Genomic DNA, 24,379 nt, shown 5'->3' with positions numbered 1-24,379 from the left:
GAGACATAGTACAAAGATACGACCCTTACTGAAAATAACACACTTACGAAGTCATGATCATCCCACAACGTTGTCATGAAGTGCAATGAAATCGGTATGGTCGAAAAAATACCAAAGTACCTTTAATGTGACGGATAACAGGCATTATATTCTTCGTTGTGCCATAAAAGGTACATATTTTAACTTTGACATAGTACATTCTGTTGTGACGTCATAATGAGTGATACTCGAATAATCGACTAGAAGCGTAATACGTGATTCAGAATATACTCTTTGGGGTACAGAACTTTAATATACATTATAATAAGATATTCATGGCAGAAATATATTAAAACCCGAAGCTTTTCGAGCTGACACTCTTCAGGGGCAATTGTCAGCGAATGGAGAATTTCCAAAACATGCATCTATCTGCATTGCATACAACCAATTATGACGTCATAGAAACAAACAACATGAAATACAGGCTAACCGCGAGCGCAGCTAGTGGCTAATTTTTAGATTAACTATAAATTCCTTCTGCTGACACAAGCGCAGTCGGTGGATTTTACTAAAAGTCGATTCCATTGCAGACAGATGGAAGTGAGTGCGGCCTCTAACTAATATACAGAGAATCTTTCGTCGCGATAGTTTTTAGCGCAAGTTGCATTCTCAGCCAAATGCTTGCCGATGGTAGAGTTCATAGCCATGGCATGATTGTGTTCAATTAATCGTAGATCAGTTACGGCTGCATCTTCGCGAGAGTCTAATGTGCGTTGTGTTTACCACCAAACAATTGCTTCCTGCAACGCGCAAATATGTTCTTCCTGCTTCTCAACAAAGCAATGTAGTTCATGATTTTAACTGCCACTGTGATTGTCGGTACGCGGGGAGAACAACTCAGCGCTTGCAGGAACGCATCAAACAACATGTTCCGAGCGTTATCAGATCGCGCACATTAGACTCTCGCAAAGATGCAGCCGTAACTGATCTACGATTAACTGAACACAATCAGGCCATGGCTATGAACTCTGCCATCGGCAAGCATTTGGCTGAGAATGCAACTTGCGCTAAAAACTATCGCGACGAAAGATTCTCTGTATATTACTTAGAGGCCGCACTCACTTCACCTGTCTGCACTGGAATCGACTTTTAATAAAATCCACCGACCGCGCTTGTATCAGCAGAAGGAATTTTTAGTTAATCTAAAAATTAGCCACTAGCTGCGCTCGCGGTTGGCCTGTATTTCGCTGTTGTTCGCTTAACGGCAGTGGTTCGAATCCCGGTTCAGACTAACTACTACGTGTCGGAGGTTCTATGGGCTCCTCATCGCCGACCTCACTGCAGACTTAAAAAGCCCAATCACAGTGGGCCGAGCTATAAGTCGGCAGCAAAAGAGACGATGATGAAGCGCGCGTGACAGAGAGATTGAGAGTGCAAGAACATTAAAGACACGAAGAAATGCCGTTCATTGTACTGTACAAATTGTAGTTTCGTGGAGCACAAAGCCTTAAACAGGCTAAAAGCACCACTGTTGTGAATAATAATAATGTTGTTTGTTTATATGACGTCATAATTGGTTGTATGCAATGTAGCTAGATGCATGTTTTTGAAATTCTCCATTCGCTGACGATTGGCCCTGAAGAGCGTCAGCTCGAAAAGCTTCGGGTTTTAATATATTTCTGCCATGAATATATTATTAAATTGTGATTCAGAATCGAATCACTTAGGTACTCGATTTTGCCCAGCCCTATACGCCGCACTGTCGAAACGTCAGTTTTAGTGATACTGTTTGTTATCGTGATATTGAAATTCTCTCATAAATAAATTATAATTGTGAAAGTTTTGACGGAATATCATAGTAACATTCAATCAAGTTGAAGTATAGTGAAATTTTCAATAAACCTGACTAATCTGAGATCTGAATCTGGAGAGATGAAGCGGTGATTTTACCTCTCCAAATGTATGATGCCGCTCGTTCACGGTAACACACTAAAAATGCGGTTCCTCGGATCTGACGGCTGTGCTAGTGATTAGATTAGCATATGCACATTTCATAGATTATAGTGTTTTTGGTTTTTCTATCATCTCAAAGGTATGAGACTAGGACGAATTAGAAACCCATTTTATGGGCCGCACAGTATTCCAATATCGGCTCTTTTACGCGGGCCCACAATATTTCTTTGTGGTCACGCGTTGCACATATGTAAACATCCCTACTGAAATGGGTGTGAGGCAGAGACTGACTTTGTTTTTCTTCAATTCTCAAAATTAGGACATCATTATAAACAGATGAAATTGCGTGCCTGGTCAATGAGTCACCGGCATTTAAATTAATGTATGATGAAAAGATCAACATTCCAACAGATCTTCAGGAGATATGATATTCTTTTTCGCCTGCACCATCGAGATGCTTTGACGACGGAGTTGCGATACGGCCGTGAGGTCTGCGCCCCCGTTTTTTTTCTCCTCCATGCTATCCGTGATAGCTGCGGATACCAATTTTCGAGTCTTTGGTATGACCCGGCCGGGAATCGAACCCACGACCTACCGATCGAGAAGCCGGACGCATAACCGTTACACTATCTTGCTCGGGAGGGGACGCGTTTCTTAATATGAAGACATGCATTCCGTAATTTTAGTTTCATTTAATTGTTACGATGCTGTCTAAAGCTACCTTTATGGAATTGCATGATTGCATAGCTACGTGTTGCAATTGAATTCTAGACATACTTTAATCATTAATGGCCAGTGGCCACGCATCAGCGTGGTTTCCAAATAATTTCCACAGCAATCTCGTCGAAGTGACAGTATTTTTCACATTGTCTTTAATGACCAGTGAATAACAATCTGAATTGCTGAAATATAGGAATACCATGAAGGTCAGTCTAGAAATAAAGTATCTATTCAAGTATTTAAAATATCATAGTCTGGGTATGTATAAAGAAGCTAATATGACAAAAAGTATACTCAAATCGATACTGAACATATTATTATGCTGCGACATCAGTTTTACTGCACCTCTCGGTTGTCGACGAATATATACGTTACAAGACACCAAATGATTGATATCGTTCGGCAGACACAATAGCTAGGCGGCGAAGGCCAGATAAATGACAGTAATCAAAATTGATCTTTCCACTCTCAATTGAAATCGGTTGTAGGCCTCTACTGCATCAAAAGCCATTGCCATCATGATCGAGGCTCTTGCCACGTTTGGTACGCAGTCCTTGGTCAATTACTGTCCCGCGCCTTAAAGTTAACTATCCGCAGAATGAATCCAGCAGAGTCTCATGATCACATCCGAGCATGAAGTAAGAAAACTTAAAATAGAGATTGCTGCGAACATTGCACAATACAGGACGACGTACCCAACCTATGCGATACATAGCCTACAGAGAAAGCGATCGTCATATAATCCAATGCACAAAGACCAACGACATTGCCATTCATTCATTCATAGACGAGCGACCAAGGGCTCATAACCGGGTACCATCACCCCCTCGAATTATAACGAAAACATCGCTACTGATGTATCCGTATCCAAGCAATCTTGGCAGAAATATTATAATAGGTACATGCTTACTCGTAACTGCTAACGCATGATCAACTCTCTACTTCATTACCACTTTATCTTTCACCCCAAACACACTCACTCACATGGCGCCACTCGCTAGCCCCATTCTCAGTCAAACCCACTCAAACTGACTCCAAGTCAACCTCATCCACTTCCACCTGCCCAGTGTGAGACATGGTCAGTCGGTCAATGACACAGCAATGTGATTGCAGGGCGTTACACACGGAATGTCATTCCATATAATTCCATCACGAAATAGAATACACCTTTAATGTGTTATTATTATACGTAACAGCTGATAGCAGGAACATTGGCAAGAAATATAAGGCAATGTTTCTCGTTGGGTGTTAATTGAGTTATAACGAAGCCCGGTGCATATGGCCTCCAATGAAATCTGCACTTCAATGTGTCGATGCAACTTATTTGGACAGCCCGACGAGTTTTTCGCTCATCGTCCACAATCTTTCGGCGTATTCGTCGTTACGGCCGTCACTGGATTCAGTTGCGACTCTACAATCGCTGTAATATAAAAATTGGAGTGGCTGAAGAATGCAGATATTCTAAACTAGCGTGTAGGATAACGTTGCAGTAGTTCTAAGATTGACGACGACATGACGATTGGTATGTTTATTCGTTTAGTTCACGTGGCGGCTGCGTTTATGACTGACGGGTTGGGTAAAAGACTTGATTGGGGCGGTGGGCAAACAGCGCGTTGAGCAATGGCCAAATTATGCCCAGTTACCGTCCATCAGTGGATACAGAATGACATAGCGGAGGGACACCAAAATACACACGGTGTTGTGGCGTTTCGGATTTGTTATGATGTCTCCGCTGGCTGCAACGGTGCTCTCATCCCCATCAAACTACTATATTATGCATGCTTCTGGAACGCAGTTTAGTTAGTAGACGTAGATTCTTTTCGCGCGCATAGTAAAGCGAATAATTATTATACACCAATCGGGAAAATCGCTAGTATCACCGCTAGTATATATGTTCAGTGACAATGCGAAAGGTTCAAACTCCTTCGAGGAACATGTACCGCTACTGTAACAGAAATGGTCAATTTCGTCGAATTCCACCATAGCGTATGTTGCAAACCAGGTAAACGGCCCTTAAAAAGATGCATCTGGTAAATACACCTATATCCCACCCGTGTATTTACAGTGCGCGACCATTATGCTTGTGAATGGAACAAACTAGTTGACTTGCGTCAAATTGTTAATTGATTCTAACCTTGGGCTGCGCCACAGCATGAGGTAACAATCATGTAGCTATACATTACTTACGAATAGTATCTTCCCGTCTCATTTTCCAGTTCCGGAGCAATTGCACAATACAACTGGGTTACTGCTCCCGTTTCCGGGTCTTTGAAAAAAGGCCTAATACATCCGCCGAAGCACCCCCACATGCGATCCGAGCAGTTTGGATCCGGTATATTTCCCAAATGTCGCTGCATGTCTGTTTTGACGGCACCAGGATGTAGGCTGTATGTCGTGACTCCAGTACCTGAGAGGGATGTATGCGCATGAAATCTATGGCCTGCATTTGCCATTATCAAAGGTGCCTAAATTGACCCATTAACATCCATGTAGCAATGTAGCCAAAGCTTATATTTGGAGTTCCCCGTCAATTCGTAATAATTTTCCAATTTAAACTCCTGTTGTTGGCGATTGCGCAATGCGAATGTTGTTTTGTTCGCCTTCATTTGATTTTATGACGGCTCCTGGTTTTAGAATACATTTAGCAATTCCACTGTGCTTTATTTTTATTTCGTTTTGCTCCGATGTTTTAGTCGATGTGATTACTGTTTTACTTGTCTCTTGTAGCCCATGTATTGCGGGATCAAGATATCATTTAAACATCGTAATCTTTCGGAGTACCATTAGGCATTCAGGTGCGTTATAAATTTTAAAGCTTTTTTTAAACCAAATATTTCAAATTTTACAAATTTCAAATCGATTGATCAGGTGTCAATATGGATTTGGATTTGATAAAATCGAATTAGATGATATTGGTGGGATTGGGTATAGATTTACGAATATGGATATAGATTTACGAATACGGTCTTGGACAGGGGTTCATCTCAACTTACCACGCATTCTCTTCGCAAGCTCTCTCGAGAACAAAACGTTCATCAGTTTGCTTTGGCCATAACCTTTTGCCGGGGTGTAGTTGTTCGTAAGGTTGACATCGTTCCAATGAACCTTACCTCCTATCCGATGAGACAGGGACGAGACTGTCACAACACGGCTAGGAGCGCTTCGCTGTAAATTGAGATGTACTTATGTTTCGGTTGAGGTTTGACCAATAGAAAAAATATCTTGTGAAATGTTGTTACTGTCGACCCTATTCATGATGCGCGTAAAATAACCTAACAGTAAGTATGCCACCTAATTGTCTTCGAGTTCCTTTTTGGTCAGTTACGGCCCCCGCGGACACCCAAGGTTTGGTTACAAGTTAGCTCAATTATCCTACAACCATCATACGTCTTGTGCAGATTTTAATTGTAGGATGCTATGAACTGCGAAGTTATCTTTTCTTAAAAAAAACATCATACTATTTGGAATTTGTGACGACTTTTATTGTATCAGAGCGAATTCACTAAGTGGGATTTCTGCCAGGGATGAGCGGATAGTGCTTTTCGAGACTCCGAATCCCTCCGACAACTTTACTGTCTGAGGAAAACTCCCTCCGACTCCGAAGAGTTCAATCCCAGACTCCGAGATACTCCGATGAATCTCGTCAAGTATCCGAAACAGTGGCAAGCATGGTACACTTGGTAATGTGTTTTACTAAATTAATGTGATAATAGGGTTGGCTTCATAGTATTGTCTTCTCTCCAGTCCCCAATTGCAGTGCAGATGGCTGATTTTTAGTGCACTTGGCAATCATTTTTGCATGTTACCCGTCATATTACAACTTTACAAGGTGTCAACTGTCTGTGTTTTGGTTTTTAATCATAATCAAGAGTGTATTCTGGTCAGAGATATCCAAAGATATCGGAGACAAAAGTTACAATACTCCGAAATTCTCCGAAAAAATATCTGTTGTAAACTGTGACTCCGCTCCGACTGTCACAAAATCGGCAAAATTCCGCTCCGAATCCACTCCGACTCCGCTCCGATGCTCATCACTAATTTCTGCAGCTGCACGTCAGAAGTCAGTCTTGAAATACGTGGTTTGGCGGTGCGTCGGAAATTCGCGCCTTCGATTTGATATGAACGAGAGCCGAAAATCCACTTTCATAATGAAAAGTGAAGGCGAATGAAGGAATAACGCGTAACACTGTCGAAGACACCTTTGGATATGACCGTAACATGAGACATCAACACTTTGAAATCGAATTTTCAATGTCGTTAATTCACGTCGAGCCTATTCCTTTGCATCCAGCATCTCACCCTAGAGTTCTTCTGGAAAAGTGGTTATGTCTAGGCCTATCACAGGTGAAATGTTCAATTTGTTCCAGATCTCATATCAAATATCGGCTATACGAATGTTAAATACGCCTACGTTTTTCGTGATGAGCACACGGTTTATCGCGTTAACTGTACCCAGAGTCGCCTGTGTTCAGTGAAGGCAATATAAAATACAAGCATACAGTTACCTTTAAAATATCAAGTAGAAGATTTGTTAGAAGAAAATGTCCAAGATGATTGGTGGCGAATTGCATTTCGAATCCATCGACAGACTTCGTGTACGGGCACATGCATACGCCTGAAAGCATCATGACCGCGATAATATTTAAAACTGGTGAATACATTATAAATTATATTCGACTTTCTTCTTACCATATTTTACGGCGGACCAACTAACCCGACGCAGCCATCACCAGGGATGGGCAATACAATTCACTTGGCCGACATCGAACCATGTGTTTGAAATATATAATTATATCACTGGTTTCCAACCTTTTTATAGTCGCGATCCCAATTTCGATTTGAAAATGTTCCGCGACCCACCTATAAATTTGGTAAGCTCATTTATTACTTCGCACTTTCACAACTTCGCCCAAACCTACTCACGGCCTATTTTGGAAGGTAATTGCTAAAAAAAGGCCAACCGGGGCCCGAGTCACGACCTTCGTAATCTACGAAAAAACGGAAAACTACTTCAGCTGGAAAACCACTAAGTAGAATATTCGAAGGGATTCAAAGAAACACATTTTAGTTACTTTACATTTAATCAATGGATAAAGCGGCGCTGATTGACAACTGCAACGGATCGTGTTAACAGACTTCCGCGAACATACCACGCGACAAAGATAGCTTATTATTTGAGGTGATGTGACGTATGCAAGCCTTTACGATGCAATTATGTGATCTTTACGTGCTCGTCCAAACCGCCACAAACTTGATGTAATACTACTATTTTCGTCTATTATTAAAAATAGCGATTCAAGTAGCAAACAATGAAGTCCCATTTAAAGCGGTTGTGATTGTAGTGCAATGCGTACAAATTGTAATGCGCACAATACCCGCATTGTTCATAAGGACATCTAGCCGACTTTCTTTTTCGAGAAATGACGAAGCAAATTTCCTGACCGATTCTAGCGACGATAGATCCAATTCCATAAGCGTTACGTTTGAAGATTTTGACTTTTCATTCACCTGTAATATTATTACATTGATCAGTGGTCAATCTTCATACATTCCCGCATTTAATGCACAAGTTTGCGGAGGATTATATGCTGAGTAATATTGGTCTTATTACAATTTATACAGGCTGTAAGCCAGGGGTTCTCAACCCGCGGCCCGCAGACGATTTTTTTTGCGGCCCGCGACATCTTTCAATATGACCGCAATTACTACTGGCACAGTATTGTTATGGAAGACCGATGTGGCACATTTGTCGAAGAACAATTGTTGTAAGAAAGCCTAGAAGCTTGATATGATAGCACGATAGTTTCATCTAGAGTTACATATCACCTGATTTTGGTGAAAACGTTGCTAGTTTGGTTTCAAGCCCAGCAATCCATATTTCGAAGCATTTGAAAAATTGCCGACGACGTGACAGACGCATATTGTTCAAAATTGCTTGGAATATCGCTAAAGCCAAGAATCTGCTAGTGAAGATGTGACTTCAATAAAACATTAACGTACTGTGCGAATATTCGCTGTTTCCGGAACTCAGCAGCAAGTCCAACATCACCTGACAAATTTCGAAGCTGCAGTTGTCTGATTAAACAGTCGCTAGAAGAGTAATAGCGATATCAGTCGATCTTTTATCACATGTTCTGAAACACGTTGCCACGTACAGACTACTTTAGCCTAGCATTGGACGAATTTATCGACTGCACACATTGTACGTACACACATTGAATAGCTAATTATCCAGGTACGTTTTATCAGAGTGGACATATTTCCAGAGGAAATGCTGACGGGGCAAACGGTAGATGATCAGTGAAAAACATCAATTTGACAAAGCTGACTTCTGTAACTTTTGGTGTAGGGCTCCAGCCATGGAAGGAAAGGAGAAGAGTTGATTGGTTTGCTTATAAATGACACTGAGCGTCTGACTTCTTCTCAGGAGAGCTCAAAGTGATAATGACCTCTAAAGTCACCGTAATTTTATACTTGCTCGCGCTGTCGCATTGAAACAAAGAGTTCGGTTCTCTAGTGCAAGGGTTTGAAGGGTGTATGACTGTATATACCGGCATGGCAACGAATGGAATGTACGCTCCATGAAGGGATATAGGCTACTTGCGCCACTTGAAGATGGATATTCCGACAAAAAACGGCAACTGCAAACTTACGAACGCTCTCCATTAATGCACCGTATGCCCGTATAAAACTGGTAAATAGGCTACAGTAGCTTAAATTTAATAGTAGCCCACAAATACATGGTGATAATGTTCTGCGGCCCGCAGCGTCTTTTGGTGTGAAAATGCGGCCCGTTATACGAGGGAAGTTGAGAACCCCTGCTGTAAGCCGTTATTGTGATGTTAGCAAAATTGTGTTGAAATTTACTCTTCGCAGAGACGATGTATATACGGTCTATATGACCACTTGCCAGTACAAGTCAAGCTATATCCTTGTCTGACGGGTGTTCATCCTTGCGTTTGACACTAGCCTGCAAGAATTCTCTTAAACGGCTTTATACATAACTAATATCCCTCATTTTAGCATTCATATACAAAAATTGACTATAACTATTGATAGAAACAAACAACAACTGTCGTCTATTATATTTATGTGGCATATTTGGAGGTCCATCAAAGCGGTTGGGAATCACTGGCCTTGTTCTAATGTAGATACATGACTCATTATATAAGTTACATAAAATCTACTATAGGGGTAAGTTATAGAAGTTTTATGCATTAAACAGCATTCAAACATATGTTGGCCGGCATTGGCATTTATTGATTCATTTCATGGAAATCGATCCTTTCACATCATCACAACATTTCGATAATTTGTGAAGTAAACATTGCGATAATAATTTGTGTGAAGTACACTTGAATTAAGTTCATCTCATTATTTTAATAAAACACCTCGCTCGTCGTACAAGAGTATTGTATAATTCAATTGTATTCCGAATAGAAACGACCCGTGCCCATGCCCACTTGGTGAAAGGCGAATGAGCTCCTGCAAGCAAAGGTTAAGTTAAGGTATGTGGTAGGTAGGCTTTAGTTTACAGCAGGGGCGGGCAACATACGGTCCGCGGGCCGGATCCGGCCCGCGACGGGATTTTGTCCGGCCCGCGGACAGTTTAACGTCTTATATGATAATGTGACCGCGGCCCCAGTCTGCCGATATTCCCCACTACTTGCTTTAACGTCAAATTTTAGTGACTGTATGCTATTATATACGTGTCTCTGCACTGCGCAGCGTGCGAGAGTAGAGCTTACGCGTAAGTTCGTCGAAGCGAGAAGACTTGCATTATCGGCATTCACCATGTACTCAACTCTAATGAAATGATATCTTGGTAAATTAGGGGTACCGGGCTTATCAAACAACTTGAAATCTTAATTACGGATTGCACCATAATGTCCTATATGGTGTAGACCAGTGGTTCCCAACCTTTTTCGGTGGCAGGGCAAAATTGGGAATTTCAGAGTACGGTCGGGGCCGCACGAATACCAGGGCGATGAAAGGAACCCAGAATAGCCACCAAAATATGAAAATTCGCATTGTTCCGATCATTCGCTTGACGCCATTGGCCATTGCGTTGCCGCGCTCCCGTTGTTCAGAACAATCAACCTTTGCTGGCTATTTCGGAGTAGTTTTATTGCCCTGGCGAGATTTCAATTCGGAATCAGTGCGACACCTCCTTTCGATAAACACCGTCATATCAAATTATTCGGACGCTTGGGTCGCGAGCTATAGGACTACCAATTATGCTGTTTTTTGCCGGCTAAGCAGTACGCATCTCGGCGTATTTAATCGTGAGTCACTTGTTGCACATCTATCCGTAAATTAGTTATCAATACCCAGGGCCGTAACAGCACTTCGTCAGCCCCCCCTTCCCCCCAAACGTTGCTCTTGGCCCCCTCAGGCTAGATGGCTGTCCGTTTTATGCAGCTTTCTATCGACTAATCGCGCGAAGCGCGAAAAATTTCTATAGTTCATGATTGAATCGGTTAATATAATGGGGAATTGAAAATATATTGGTATCAATTTTTATCCACTCTCTCCTCACGTAATCAGATTGACGGGTTGAGCCGAGTGAGTTGTGTTTGAAAAGGTATAGGACCACTCAATAATAATTAAACATCTTCAGGCGCATACCCGTTGGCTGGAACGAAACAGCGCTTTGTCAGGCCGCTCAAAACACTTAGGTCTTGAGCTCCCATAGGGTGATAAACCGTCCCGTTGTTCGCTGTTGCCACGAAATCAGGATCACCGTTTAGTAAGCCAGCGTGGAGCGCGAAAATTTTCGATAATTCAAAATAAAATAGGTCAATAAGATCGGGAATTGCATATATATTGCTATCAATTACTTGTCCTCTCTGCTCACGTAATTAGATTTACCGGTAGAGCTGAGTGAGGTGTCTTGGAAACTGTAGGGCACGTAAATAATAATTAAACATATTCGGACGGGCGGACCCGTTGGTACGACTTCGTTACATGATGTTATTTTGTGACCTCCAGTCTGCTATATCAAAAAATATAGAATCGCCCAAACGTACTAAACTAAAAGATGCACACGATTTCAAATTGGTAGTTCTTCACTGGCATATAATTCTTCCCTGCGGGATGGTAGCCTATTTGTCTCGTGAGGTTCAGATTGCCAATACAGGAATATTCGGCGCCAGTCATTTAGACGCCTATGGTCAATTATACCTATATGTATTTTGTATATACATAACGAAGTTTCCGGTCATCGTAAGAGCAGTACTTTTCGGCCAAGGTTTTCTCGCTGTCGATCGTTCTGGCACACTTCTTGGAGTCGCATGTTATATGGCCTAAAACTTTATATGTCTTCGTGCGTAGTGACGCGGTAATGGTCAACGCCGATATGCCCACTTCTTTAAATCTTGTGTATTTTATCTTGGTGGAAGAGTATCCAACAATGAAGGTACTTGGAAACTTGAAATCGCGCTCAGCGCCAAAAATTTTTGAAAAAGTTGCATAAAATTTCATAAAATACTCTATAATTCATGCAAATTCACTAAATAATTTTGGGCCCCCTTCGCGCTCGTTCCCCCCAATTGGGGGACTTGGGGTGTGGCGGTTACGGTCCTGTCAATATCTATACCTATATCTATAGGTACTGCTCGTTCAACTGAAAAGTTAGGGCACATTGCATTGAAACAGCAGTGACGTAATCTTAGCAGTCTACTCACAACTTTCCTGCAATCCTAATTGAAAACTCCAGACTCCAAGCCAAGCAAGAGTATTTCATGAATATAATTTTTTTTATAAATCGATTTCTCAATATTTTTGTGGGGGCCGCAGAAAGGCTAGCTGGGGGCCGCATGCGGCCCTCGGGGCCGCGGTTGGGAATCACTGGTGTAGACACAAGCAAATCTCACGGTTCAGTGAAATTGGTCTACGTCACACTTTCCATTTGGCTAAAGGCAATTTACGGTTAATAAGGCAACCATGCCGTCTGAGCAGCTCAGGAGCCAGTGTGCACGAGAGTGAGAGTGTGAATGCTCAATCGGTTGCGCAACAATTGCCAATACGCTTGCGGTTTGCGCGGCATGATAGTTGCGTCGCAATACCGAACTCCGTTACAATGCAACATTCGAGGCTGATTTTGGGGGGTTCCAGGGCCACGAGCAGAACAAAATTTATATTTTCGCAATCAGTACCGCGGTAGCTTTCGATTGATACCCGTTTTATCAAATGTCGCGGTCGGTAAGCCGGTCACTATAGGACAATTTGATTGCACCGTGTGTTGATCAGAGAGAAGCAGACACGGCGGCGCCTTTATGACAATGCTGTTCTCAAATCTGCATTGTCTTCGTCATTGCCGGCGAGACTGACATTGCTGTCGTTAAAATACATTCATTAAATACGATTTATTCCGTGTATATGTGGATAAATGGGCGAATAATGTACGATTCAGCAATCCGGCCCGCCAAGTACCTAATTTACATGTATCCGGCCCGCCGACTGGAGAAGTTGCCCGCCCCTGGTTTACAGTGACGTGTGACGTAAATATTGACGTCATAAGTAATTAATCACATTCAATTCAATATTTGATTATTGATTGCACTACTTCGTGCTCTAGTGGTTAAAAACAAAGCTATCTGATGTGATCGAATCTGGGAACAACAAGGCACAGACTTCTCGCAGCTAAACAATCATCTCACCTCATCAAGTGCTTGCTTTCCCTTCTCGAGATTTCTGCATGCCATAATTGTCCTTGCACCACGTTTTGCGAGATCTATTGCTGCAATCAATCCTAATCCGGTGTTAGCTCCTGTTACGATCACCGTTTTTCCGGTCATGTCGATATCCGGGTCGATTTTTCCCTTATATACCGATTTTGGCATTGTGATTGACTTCAACGACCAGGATATCAAAATTATATTTTAACGTTACGTTGTATATGAAGCAAAACACAAATTCCGGTGATAGAACATATATAGATACGACGATTGAAAAATATAACCGGGTCACTGTGTCAGATGAGAGATTACTAACCTACAGAGGTTAGCAATCTATAGTCACGCCACGCATGATTGATCGACCCTAGGGCAGTGGTTCTCAAACGTAGCTCAGCGCATGAAAGGTAATACTTGAGTCGCGAAAACGCTAGTTTCATAAATGCTTCCCCATAGCGGTCGTGTAATTTAGGTAAAATTTGCCAACTTTCTTACAGTTGAAACATTCTAAAATAGGTTATTCGCGCTTCGCTGTATATTTGCTAATAGCTAAAAAGTTTATAGTTGCTAATGTGGCCAGGGCCACATTGAAACGCCACATTCAATTAAATCTGTTTGCAATTGCATACTAATGTATCGTGACGCTTTTATCAAGTGTGATGCGTTATCCGCGATCAACTGATATCCCATATCCCACTATCCCCCGGCCCTTACGTAATAGTTATGTTTTGTGTCCTGACCTGTAGTAACCTTTAGTCTCAGTTGTTCCCATTTCGGTTGGTTGCACAAGCACACAGTAACCAATGAACAATACCTCCCTTTCTACTACGGGTGGCGGCTGGCCACTGTGACAAGTGAAGGGTCGTCTCACTCCTCATCGTCACCGACACCATCACTGACATAATGAAATCTATCAATCGATTGATTTATCTTAAGTTGCCTAAATCATAGTGTCCTTGAATTATGATTATGAACTGCTATGGTTCGTAATTGCCTATTGTACATTGTACTATTCCTGTAGTCGCGAATAAATATAGGCCTATCGCAAATCAGGTCAATCTGCCATCTGAATTTACAGCCACCGGTGGCATCTCGTAGCAATGAAATCCTACGCTAACAACGTGCTGAAAACTACTCAGTCGGTAGAATGTGAACAATGAACAAGAATAGGTGGGTCAATAGGCAATCAGCAGCTGGTTGAGTGATGGGAGATGTTACGCTATCTTCACGGTTGGTGGAGTGCGCAAAGTACGCTGCGACAGCTACATTTTCTCCAAACATACATAACATTCCATTCGTAACCATCGACAATTGCAGATAGTTGAGAAGTTTTGGTCACATACTTGAAGCTCCTATTACACTTTACTGACACCGGTTCGCGTGGAGACGAAATATTGCAAATTATCGTAGTTTGAATTTAATGATGTTTAGAAACTCATACTAGGCTGCAGATAACTGCTATTTCAAGTAAAAAACGGCTAAGGACGGCGGTCCCTACATAAATAGGGCAGTAGAACTCACTGAAATAATAGCAGCCTTATTTGCGAAATCCGAAATCGCTTGCATTCTTAATTTTTGAATTCTGTTGTGACCGGCAATGCTAGCTGCACGTCACTGCAGTCATATCATAGTGCAAAAATTTATTTGAAGTACCTCTGGTCTCACAGAAAACGCCTGAATAAACTCGCAGTAGTGTAGCGCACTTCACTATGACGTTACTCATATTATTGCGATACGGTTAAGACTGTATGTATAGGTGCCGTCCGAGTTGAATATAATATATGAATGCTTTAACAATATATTCATTCGTCAGAAGGTTTGCATTGTGCGATGTTCGGTACCTGTACTGAATCAGCATCACTTTTGCTTACAGAACATTTTGACTCTAAGCCTGGGACTATAGGTATTAATTTACCATGTACTTATATGAAGGTGATATATAAACACAGGTAATAGACGGAATCTAATGATGCTACCAATTGTCGTTACCTTCTCAAATTTCACTTCCCTAGGCGTAAGAGCTGCAACATTGTACATAAAAACACTTGCCTTTATCTTGCTTGATTCTCGACAAAGAAACACTTTCTGGACTTCGACTCTGTCTATGATTTTCGGTGATCGTTACCAAATATTTTCCTAACGGTATGAAGTAATCTATTTTCAGCATTCTATAACCGACCTATATCTTCCTCGAAGACAGACTAAATTCACCGAAGTTGCTATCGACGTTGGAGGCGCTGACCTTAGCCGCATTCAAGCCGAAATCAAGTCGGCACTGTTGAGAAACGTGTGAAACTCACGCGAAGGCAGTGAGTGCGCGTATTTTGTGAGTGTGCCCCGCTGTACAGCACAGGTCGATCCGTTTAGCCGAGTCGGAAATGTTTGCTTTCGTCATATTGACATTCTATCATATTGGCATTAAAAGATAACGGTTAGGAGGGTTGATGGTTTGAAGGAGGACGAGAAGGCCTAGCATTCAATGAAGTTATACCGATATTAATACTTGTAATACCAGCAATAGAGTGTCGGACATACAAGCGGAAAGTAGGCTTATTATGAATGAAACATTAAAATGCTGTTTGTACATCATGATGGATGCTGGCCTGGATAGGTCTGCGCGCTTAAAGTAGATGTCGATCGTCTAACAGTGCTGCACTTGTTTTCTGGACGCGCAAATGTTGAATAATTTCCGTCCATCGATGTCAGTGGTCCCCTGGTTAAGAACCGTTGGTTTTCAACAGTTCGAGGCTATTGGTTGATGTCTAGTTGGGTTTAAAGTATTACTACTACTCGGCGTACTGTGTGCAAGAATTGTGGACAATCCAGTCAATTTTACAACAGCGATCGCATGCTGAGAGATTCGCAATTATTCGCATGCTATCCGAACGTACAATGGCAGCGAAATGTCGCGGTAATATTCACAACCAATTGAAAACAAGAAGGCGAAGATAAGCTGTTTTAAGTCCTATTATAATACTAAAGCAAACTCCATACCCCTGCCATCAATTTCAGGCCTGTTCATTGCAACGCCATTGGATCCCTAGTCCCCAATCGCCCCTTTTGGTATTTTCGCCCCCTTGTTTCTCAAAATGGCTCACTGGGGGTGATATTGGCCACGATAGGAACCACCCGCTTAGGGTTATACCGTTTTCCTATTTTTTCAATTTGTAAATAATGGTACAACGCTTTAAATGGAAGGAATTTCGTGACTGATCCATGAGTCACTAGGCATTTAAATTATTGCGTGATGGAACATTCGCATTAGGACATTTTTGCAGCATGACTGGCTCGAAGGAAACGACATGGACTCCGTCATTTAACTTTCATTTATTGCCAGGATGTATAACGCTACGAAGATGTACCCGCATAATCCCTAAACTGTGTACGCGTTGTACAATCTTTTACTGCCACGAATTGGTTTCCAAAGTCATATCCACAGCAATCTTCGTGGAAATTGCATAACATTCACTTTCTTTCTAATGACCTACGTAGAACTTTGACGCTGATGCTCACCTGCTGAAGAATTTCATTACGCGCCGTCTAAAAATATCTATTTAAGTATCGAAAATATCATAGTAGGCACTTAAAACAGAAGCTAATATGACGAATAAGTGTAATAAAAACAGCATTACACATATCATTGCGCTATACGATATCCAATTTTACGTGAAATTTGCGATATCAATAATTTGCGTTTTACATAAAGTGCAATTGAAGAAACTCTTCGTACGTTTACTCATTGCCTCGTGCTGATATTCAAATAGAAAGATGTGCTGACACTTTTTATTGACTGCTACGATACCCAGCAATTCGAAGGCATGGGAATGACACACAACTGAGTATTGGGGACATGAGCTGATGAAGGAAAAGTTGTCAACCCACGACAGTAAGTTTTTCATTAAATTGAAAATTCCTATAATTGCTTTAAATATTGTACATTTGGGGTAATTTTGATTTTTGAAGGTTCACCGGCCCGACATATTTGTTTTGAAGCTTTACCGGTCCCCAAGCTTAGAAGGTTAAGAATCACTACTTCAGGCCATAGATTAGGTGTGATAGCCTACTCTGAATGAATAAGGTTTCTGTTCAGGCGATGGATTGACGCAGAGGCTCAAGTCAGGTCGGGATCTTCGGGTTTGACTTCTGAATATATTTCGGACCAAACGACCACTAGTATAATGTACGATATCAAGTTGCACCAATTTGTGAGTCATTTCGGGCTCAAATCCGGATGTATTGAACCTTCTGGTTCGGATTCAGCACGATTCCAGTTTGATTTGTCGACTATTATATACAATAGAAGACACAAACAGATTAGTATCAGAAGAGTTGGATACGAAGCCAAATAAGATCAAGTAAATGATGTTAATCGAAACTGATCCACACACGCTATATATTAAGAGTCAATGCCATAATAGCGCTCTTGTCGAGTTTTCTGCGAAGTCTTCGACCAATTACTGTCCTTCGGCGCCTTGGATTTGGCTATATCTGCAGAATGAATCTGACATTGTCCCAAGATGCGCTGCTCCTATACACATCGAAGCAATCAGGCACTAAATATCCCAGTATGGATCATTATATTCGAGGATGCATTCCTGAAAAGTAAGCATGTAGTTGAATATAACATAGGACACTTAGTAATAGGCTCTATGCAGGACTTGGGTCAATGGATTGGATGCGATTATGAAGTTATGAACAGCGACCGGCTAGTGACCTGGCTACTCTCTTCTGCGCTTGCGCTTAATACGAGAATAACAAGCGTGTCCGAGCACGCAATGCTCGGATTTAGATCTAATTCTACAAGTGCACAATCTTTCGCCGTTTTCCTTTGTCATGCCTCCAATATTGTTGCCCTAAACTCAACATAAACTATTCCTGAAACTAAAACATTTAATGACTAGATGTCTCATCAACCTGCAATTCGCTTACGGAATTACAGCCGTTAGCACCTAATCAGCCTAATTCCACCGCCACAATAATTGAAGCATATCCGATTTGTCAATCAGGAGCCCTGGTTTCGTGTTTGCTTGTCTATTTGCGACTCTGTGGTCGGTTGGCCGCCCACTCCTCAGCGGCTACTTTCAAACGCTTTTCACAAAATGAAAACGCCTTTCCTGTGAGCTTCTTGCGGGCGCATTCATGTTTTTTGTCGATAATTTACAGAATGAGACTTTACAACGCAGTTTTTTTGAATATTTTCAAATTTTGCTCAACCCTAGTGCTCATGGTAGAATCCTAATTTTACCGTAAGCGCAGCCAGACTAGAGTAGCTTGATAACCAATCGCAATCAGCAGTCACGTGACGGGAGTTCTGCAAATAGCATATTGCCAACATTTCTAGTATCTATACTAGTCCAAGAACATACTACACGCTTAGCGAAGAGTGTGTATTTCCACCCGTGTACCACCCCTGATATACGGATGTCCATGCACATGGTGCACACGAAACAAGAATCTACCCAGACTTATACAGCGTTATATCGAGTACAACATTTTAATCCAAATTATGCATACACGTAGTTACGTAGGATTTATGTCCGCGATATAATTCTGAGTTAGGTTCTGTTTTCGAGACCACCCTTTTCGGTCATTTCAGTGTGAATACACACTCATTTCGCTAAGTGTGCAGAGAACCTGGTCAATAAGACTGAAACAACATATCTGTGATATTCGCATGCGCCCCACACACCTCAAAGATTCGGCATATTTCTGGATAATGTTTGCATTCCCGTCTTTTGGAAACCAGTAACAGCAACCGTGTGTAATGAAGCTCTTCGCCGGAAGACATAACGCTCATCAATTTCGAGCTTCGCATGAGACGGCGTCGTAAACGCACCATGCCCTCCACCTATTAATCATAACGCAAATACATATGCGTAATTTGAATACAGACCGAAGTCCTACTAGAAACAATTCACCTCAATTGCATATATTTGTGATTTTAAAGAGATAGTATATTGACAGTGGAGACCTTTGCGACTGCAACGAAAGTTAAAATATAGCTCACCGATTTTTCCATACAGAAATCAATTTTCATCGTGCTTCGCTTTGGGGAACGAAAGGTATTTCGCAGAGGCAATGATCGTGCTCCAGCGCGCGATGATAATCTGGGCAATTGGTCCTGCCAGTCGCCGATCGGAGGCTTTACAGTCGGAGAATGACAGCCTGTATATGCAAAATGACTCTTTCAATACGTTTGTTTCTATATCGAGCACAAAGTGACAATAAAAAGCTTTCATCCCAAATGCCAATGTTTAAAAACCGATTTTCATTCCCACCGCGCATATAGTTGGAAAATATACCTCTCACCAAGAAATATGTTATCTGGAATTATTCCCAGATGGTTTAAAGTTTAAAGTCACAACCTTTTCATTGATTGATGATATGTATCATGAAATTAAATGGTATATCGATATGATAATATTCGTAAGTAGGTACGAGTGTAACTAAAATTGCATCGAATCATGCATTCGTATCTTCAATGGTATTTAATGAAAGAAACCAACCGATTGGAAAATTTAGATTATCCAAGCGATGACAAAGCGTTTTCTATAATTAGTTTCACAATGGGGGAGGCCATATACTGGCGAGCGGTAGATGTCGCAATTACAACTTCCTGCAAGTTTGTTTAGTAAATATTACCAGTCCATTAAAACATCGTATATGATGAAGTTATCCGAGAGTTATCATGTAGACAACACAATGCAATTTGCAAATCGGTATGTCATGCCTTTTACAACATAGCTATAATAACTAAAGCTCCTTCTGCCCAATTTAGTTCAGCTGATTTGTAACACCTATATGGTGAGGCATTACGGATTATAGACCTTATGTTGCTTACCTTGAGAACAAGGGACTTGAGACAGCGTCAAGACAGATGCTACCAAAAACACACGAGGAACACCTATTGACATGATTTACTATCCTGTAGTAGTCTGATATCTGGCAGTATAATGTAAGCGAAAGTAGATTGCCAATCTTAAAAACTGATTTCAACCATTAATTACAACGACGCGACCGACTAACCTTCTTCAACGTATGGCAGATGTCACGTTACCGAATTAGAATTTGAAGTGTGATATAACCCGAGACTATCTTCTTGAGATTAGGTGCATGATAGAAGAAAAAAATTAATTCCGCGGTTTCCGCAAAGGAACAGTTTAGAATCAATTAAGTCGTCGGTTTAAGTATTGGGTACCCGCAACGGCTTAATGAAGGATTGCGATTTGTCATTTTAAGTAAGGGTTTGCTTTAACCGCTGGTAATTAAGGCTTGTAACTACACGTTTGTGCAACCTCAAAAGCAATTTATAGCTCAGCGATGCAGTCTCCGCGACAATATTATAGGGCGGAAAGTCCTATATCTAAATTGTTATGCGATTGCACGTTTTAATAAATCTGATTTACACGCTATACGCCGTAAACATTCAAGTTTTCCGTGATCGTTCGTTATATATTTCGAGCGCATATATTTGATATAGCGTTGTGGTACAGTCGTTTCACGACTGGGAACAGTGGGAAGTGGAAGATTATGGATTTTATTCGTATTCAAGGCGAAATAGTTTCCACTTTTCCAGCCTTATCTTGAATGGGTATCCTGCTATCAACAGGAAATCCGTACATGATAGACATATTTTGCTATTAGTCTCCTTCCTACAATGATTCGTGTTTCGTGATATAGGTATTAGGGATGGTGTGAACCCCTGAAAGGTTCAGGTTCGTGTGAACGCGAACCTTTTTAAAAGGTTCTGTGTGAACACGAACGTGAACCTCATGACGTCACGTGACGTCATATTGCTAATTCCAACCCTATCTTTCAATGAAGTTATAGCCTATATTAATGTACACGATACCGAGCGACGACTTGGGCCACATAATGCAACAATTCTGATGTACATATTGGCGTTTTAAACGTCGCTATATGTATCAACTGAGGCAATCAAAGGATATAATACTACCATAAAATCAATATCTTTCGTCGCTTTGCCAACAATTTTGAAGAGGACTTACCAGGGAATATACGCTTATCCCTTATCGGTCTAGGCCAGACCGGACAATGTATTCGGTGTCTGAGTATTGCTACATTGAAATTGATCAGAGTGTAAAATGGGTTTCTATATTTGCTACCGATATTACCTCATTAAGAAGTTATACAACAGTAGCCAACTCCTCAATCGCACAGATTTGGTTTTAATGATGCAGTAAAGATATGAAGTCCAAAGTGACCCCATACGCCTTCTCGAATTTTTACATCAGAAAACGATATCAATCTTATTGATTGGTTGAATAAGCATCCTTCGCTGACTACGTATTTCGCTCGTGATGTTGTGTGATTGCGGGTCAAGCTCACAGCAGAGAGTCACTAAATATTCACAAACGGAAAACTGGATAATTCGAGCAAACCTTTGTAACAAAGCAAGTAAAACATTTGAGATTGTCAAGGTGCATGCTCGTTTACTGTTGATTTTGAATGCTGCCAGCGCCATGCATGGAGTGGCCCGCAGTTGAAATGCAATAAATTTGAACCAATGATGTTATAATGAAGTGAAAATTGCAATATATGAAAAAGGTTCACAGTGCAGAACCTACCAAGGTTCTGTTGTGAACGCGAACCTCTAAATTTCCGAGGTTCACACACAGAACGCGAACGTGAACCTCACGTTCACACCATCCCTAATAGGTATGTTTATTTGTTTAATCGCACTTCATGTTGACTGTAATTATTACAGTTGGAATATGATTCAGATGAGGGTAATTGCACATTGCGTAAGCATCCGTCATGGTTGTTGTGATTGTTATTTATGGTATTCAAGGTGTTAGTCGACTACTATGGTCATTTACACCAGGCCGATATTCCTTATTTTTGATTCCGTATCTGTCGACTGGTAGCACTGACCACTCTAGGCTTTTTGTAAGATGGCAAGAGGAGCCTAGATAAACCTCCAACACTGAGGTAAGAATTCAGGAATCGACCTCGGTCAGACTCGAACCCACAACCCATCGGTGTTGTAGCTTTGGATTATACCGCAACGCTATCTCGCCACGGTTGGTGTTGGTTATGATCAGGCCGTGTTATTTTTGGCATTTCAGGAGCCAGATGCCAAAACTGCCAAAAATAAAAATTTGAAAATGCCAAAAATAAGCAATTTTTGGCATATGCCAAAAATAACACGGTCTGCCAAATAGTCTATTTCATTCATGGTGTTGTGTTAACAGGACCGCGTTACAAGCGAGAAGAGCGTTTGTGAAAGGCAGGTTTCTTAATCTGGGTCCAGCCCACCCATTAGGGGTGAAAGCATGGTGTACTAAATGGTGTGGGCACAGCGAGATTGAACGGCTGACTTCATTTGGTTTACGTCAGGGCCGGCCAACCCGTGGCCCGCGAGAAGGTTTTGAGTGGCCCGCGAGGTAATTTCCGAAATTCTAATATCATCAAAAATGGATTGCACAGATTTTGAGTTGCAAGGCCAATCAAAAATTTGATTAGTCTGGCCGCAATACTTGAGATGTGATGACTAAAATATCAGTTCCGACGCATTGACAGATCCATCAGCCATTCACATATTGGTACATTTTCTACAAGCTTTAGCGCAATATGTTGTCACTCGACTTCTTGATTTTAATATTGTTGCCCTTTTGTGAAAATGGAAGAACACCTAATGTATCAGATTGAGTCTGACTATATTCGCGATTACGAGACAAAGTGTCGTTCAACATATGCGACCTTGCGTTTGCGCTCGCAGTAAGACCGTCCACCGTGAAACCTAGGCACGAAATGATTGACGCATGTTGGTCACAGCTTTCGATATCGATATGTCCATGCGCCGAATAGCCCAGTCCTCGCAAACTTAGCCCAGCGATATACAGCAGGCCCGCAATATAGTCAAGTGACAATATTATTGATGATGAACTTCAAAAAATTTTCGCGCTGCGCGCGGATAGTGGCCCGCGCAAAAGTTCATCAATCGAATGTGGCCCTTTGGCCGAAAAGGTTGGCCAGCCCTGGTTTACGTCATACTTTCCATTTGTCCAAAGGCAATTTTACGACCATTTTTGACCGGCTTGTCGAGTGCTAAATTTGATAAAACGGGTATCAATGAGAAGCTGCCGCAGTAGGCCTACTGATTATTAAAATATAAATTATATTCTGCTGATGGAACTGGAACCCCCAAAGTCAACTACGATTTTTGCATTGTGATCGGGTTGAACATTGTGACGCAACAAACTGTCTGGCTATTTCTGAGCTGCATAGTCTCGTTTTGCCAGACAGTATTGTTGCGTTGCGTTCTTAAACAAGCTAACCTTCCCAGAACTCTTCCATGCGAGTTGGTAATATTAGAGCTACCTGAAGTGACAAAAGTCCTCCGAAAATATATCGGTAGACTGAAGGAGAAATGATAGTCGGGCTAGGCTACTAAATAGAATGAGTTGAGAGACAACACAGGAAACTCCTGGAAAAGGATCGGGAAGAAAATTTTTTCCGCGATGAGATCGATGGCACTGGCGAAGTGATCTCTTTTCATGATGCATGGAAGCCGGTTCGGCCCTCCAACGATTTTGAAGCTCTGAAAACCTTTTGTGGGTGACTGGCAACATTCTTTCCCTCAACGGCTACTGTTGAAGCCGATATTTCCCTGATTCGCTGGGCGATAAATGAATTTAGGAGAAACTTAGCTCACATGAGTTTGGAAGCACTGTTACAGTGCAAACGATTAAGTCTATTCAACAGCTGTAACAATCAGGTGTTGAGCGTTTTTGTAAGGCTTTTCTTTCTTTTTTGCTTATTGGCACTGATTCCGAGTTGATACTACACATTTTGTGTTTTCGTTTGATATTATTAAACTATGAAATCGCTAAGTTTTTTTCTTGTTGTTTGTTTGCAATGATTATAAGTGGATGCTGCACATTTTGTGGTGTCTTTTGACAAACAAGCCCAAATAAAGCGTTTTTGTGACTCATTCGAGGCTGAAACTATCTATTTAGAGGACGATGCCAAAACTGCCAAAAATAAAAATCGAAAAATGCCAAAAAATAAGTTATTTTTGGCAGTTT

General features: G+C 41.4%; 3 protein-coding genes across 3 annotated transcripts in view; 1 reads left to right on the top strand and 2 right to left on the bottom strand.

Annotated features, from left to right (window-relative positions):
* The window catches only part of LOC145452768 (afadin-like), a 259,770-nt gene that overhangs the window by 58,566 nt on the left and 176,825 nt on the right, over positions 1-24,379 (top strand). The gene's annotated exons all lie outside the window — the stretch shown is intronic.
* On the bottom strand, positions 3,755-13,566 carry LOC145452129 (retinol dehydrogenase 12-like). The gene is made up of 6 exons (XM_080330341.1): positions 13,314-13,566; positions 8,028-8,160; positions 7,158-7,267; positions 5,646-5,817; positions 4,840-5,059; positions 3,755-4,072 (listed from the first exon to the last, which is right to left on the bottom strand). The coding sequence occupies exons 1-6, from the start codon at positions 13,494-13,496 to the stop codon at positions 3,973-3,975; spliced, it is 918 nt and encodes a 305-aa protein (XP_080186467.1). The 5' UTR covers positions 13,497-13,566; the 3' UTR covers positions 3,755-3,972.
* LOC145452130 (uncharacterized) lies at positions 16,863-20,827 on the bottom strand. Its single transcript, XM_080330342.1, has 4 exons — positions 20,170-20,827; positions 19,336-19,493; positions 19,018-19,176; positions 16,863-17,923 (listed from the first exon to the last, which is right to left on the bottom strand). Exons 1-4 carry the CDS (start codon positions 20,240-20,242, stop codon positions 17,882-17,884), a joined length of 432 nt encoding a protein of 143 aa, XP_080186468.1. The 5' UTR covers positions 20,243-20,827; the 3' UTR covers positions 16,863-17,881.

Source organism: Botryllus schlosseri, chromosome 12, assembly GCF_051294905.1.
Source record: "Botryllus schlosseri isolate E-star chromosome 12, Bs_hap1, whole genome shotgun sequence".
Classification (NCBI taxonomy): domain Eukaryota; kingdom Metazoa; phylum Chordata; class Ascidiacea; order Stolidobranchia; family Styelidae; genus Botryllus; species Botryllus schlosseri.
Note: the sequence above shows the minus strand (reverse complement) of the source record. Positions and strands in the feature narration are given on the sequence as shown.

Bases quoted from the DNA above. Each gene is read 5' to 3' on its own strand.
- LOC145452129 (XM_080330341.1), bottom strand. From the start codon at position 13,496: ATGCCAAAATCGGTATATAAGGGAAAAATCGACCCGGATATCGACATG. The intron at 8,161-13,313 runs GTGAGATGATTG...ATAATATTACAG, and splicing joins GAAAGCAAGCACTTGATGAG to GTGAATGAAAAGTCAAAATC. The intron at 5,818-7,157 runs GTAACTGTATGC...CTCAATTTACAG, and splicing joins TTCTACTTGATATTTTAAAG to CGAAGCGCTCCTAGCCGTGT.
- LOC145452130 (XM_080330342.1), bottom strand. From the start codon at position 20,242: ATGTCAATAGGTGTTCCTCGTGTGTTTTTGGTAGCATCTGTCTTGACG. The intron at 19,177-19,335 runs GTGAGCTATATT...TATGATTAATAG, and splicing joins ATTTCTGTATGGAAAAATCG to GTGGAGGGCATGGTGCGTTT. The intron at 17,924-19,017 runs GTGTGTGGGGCG...CTTACTTTTCAG, and splicing joins AAATATGCCGAATCTTTGAG to GAATGCATCCTCGAATATAA.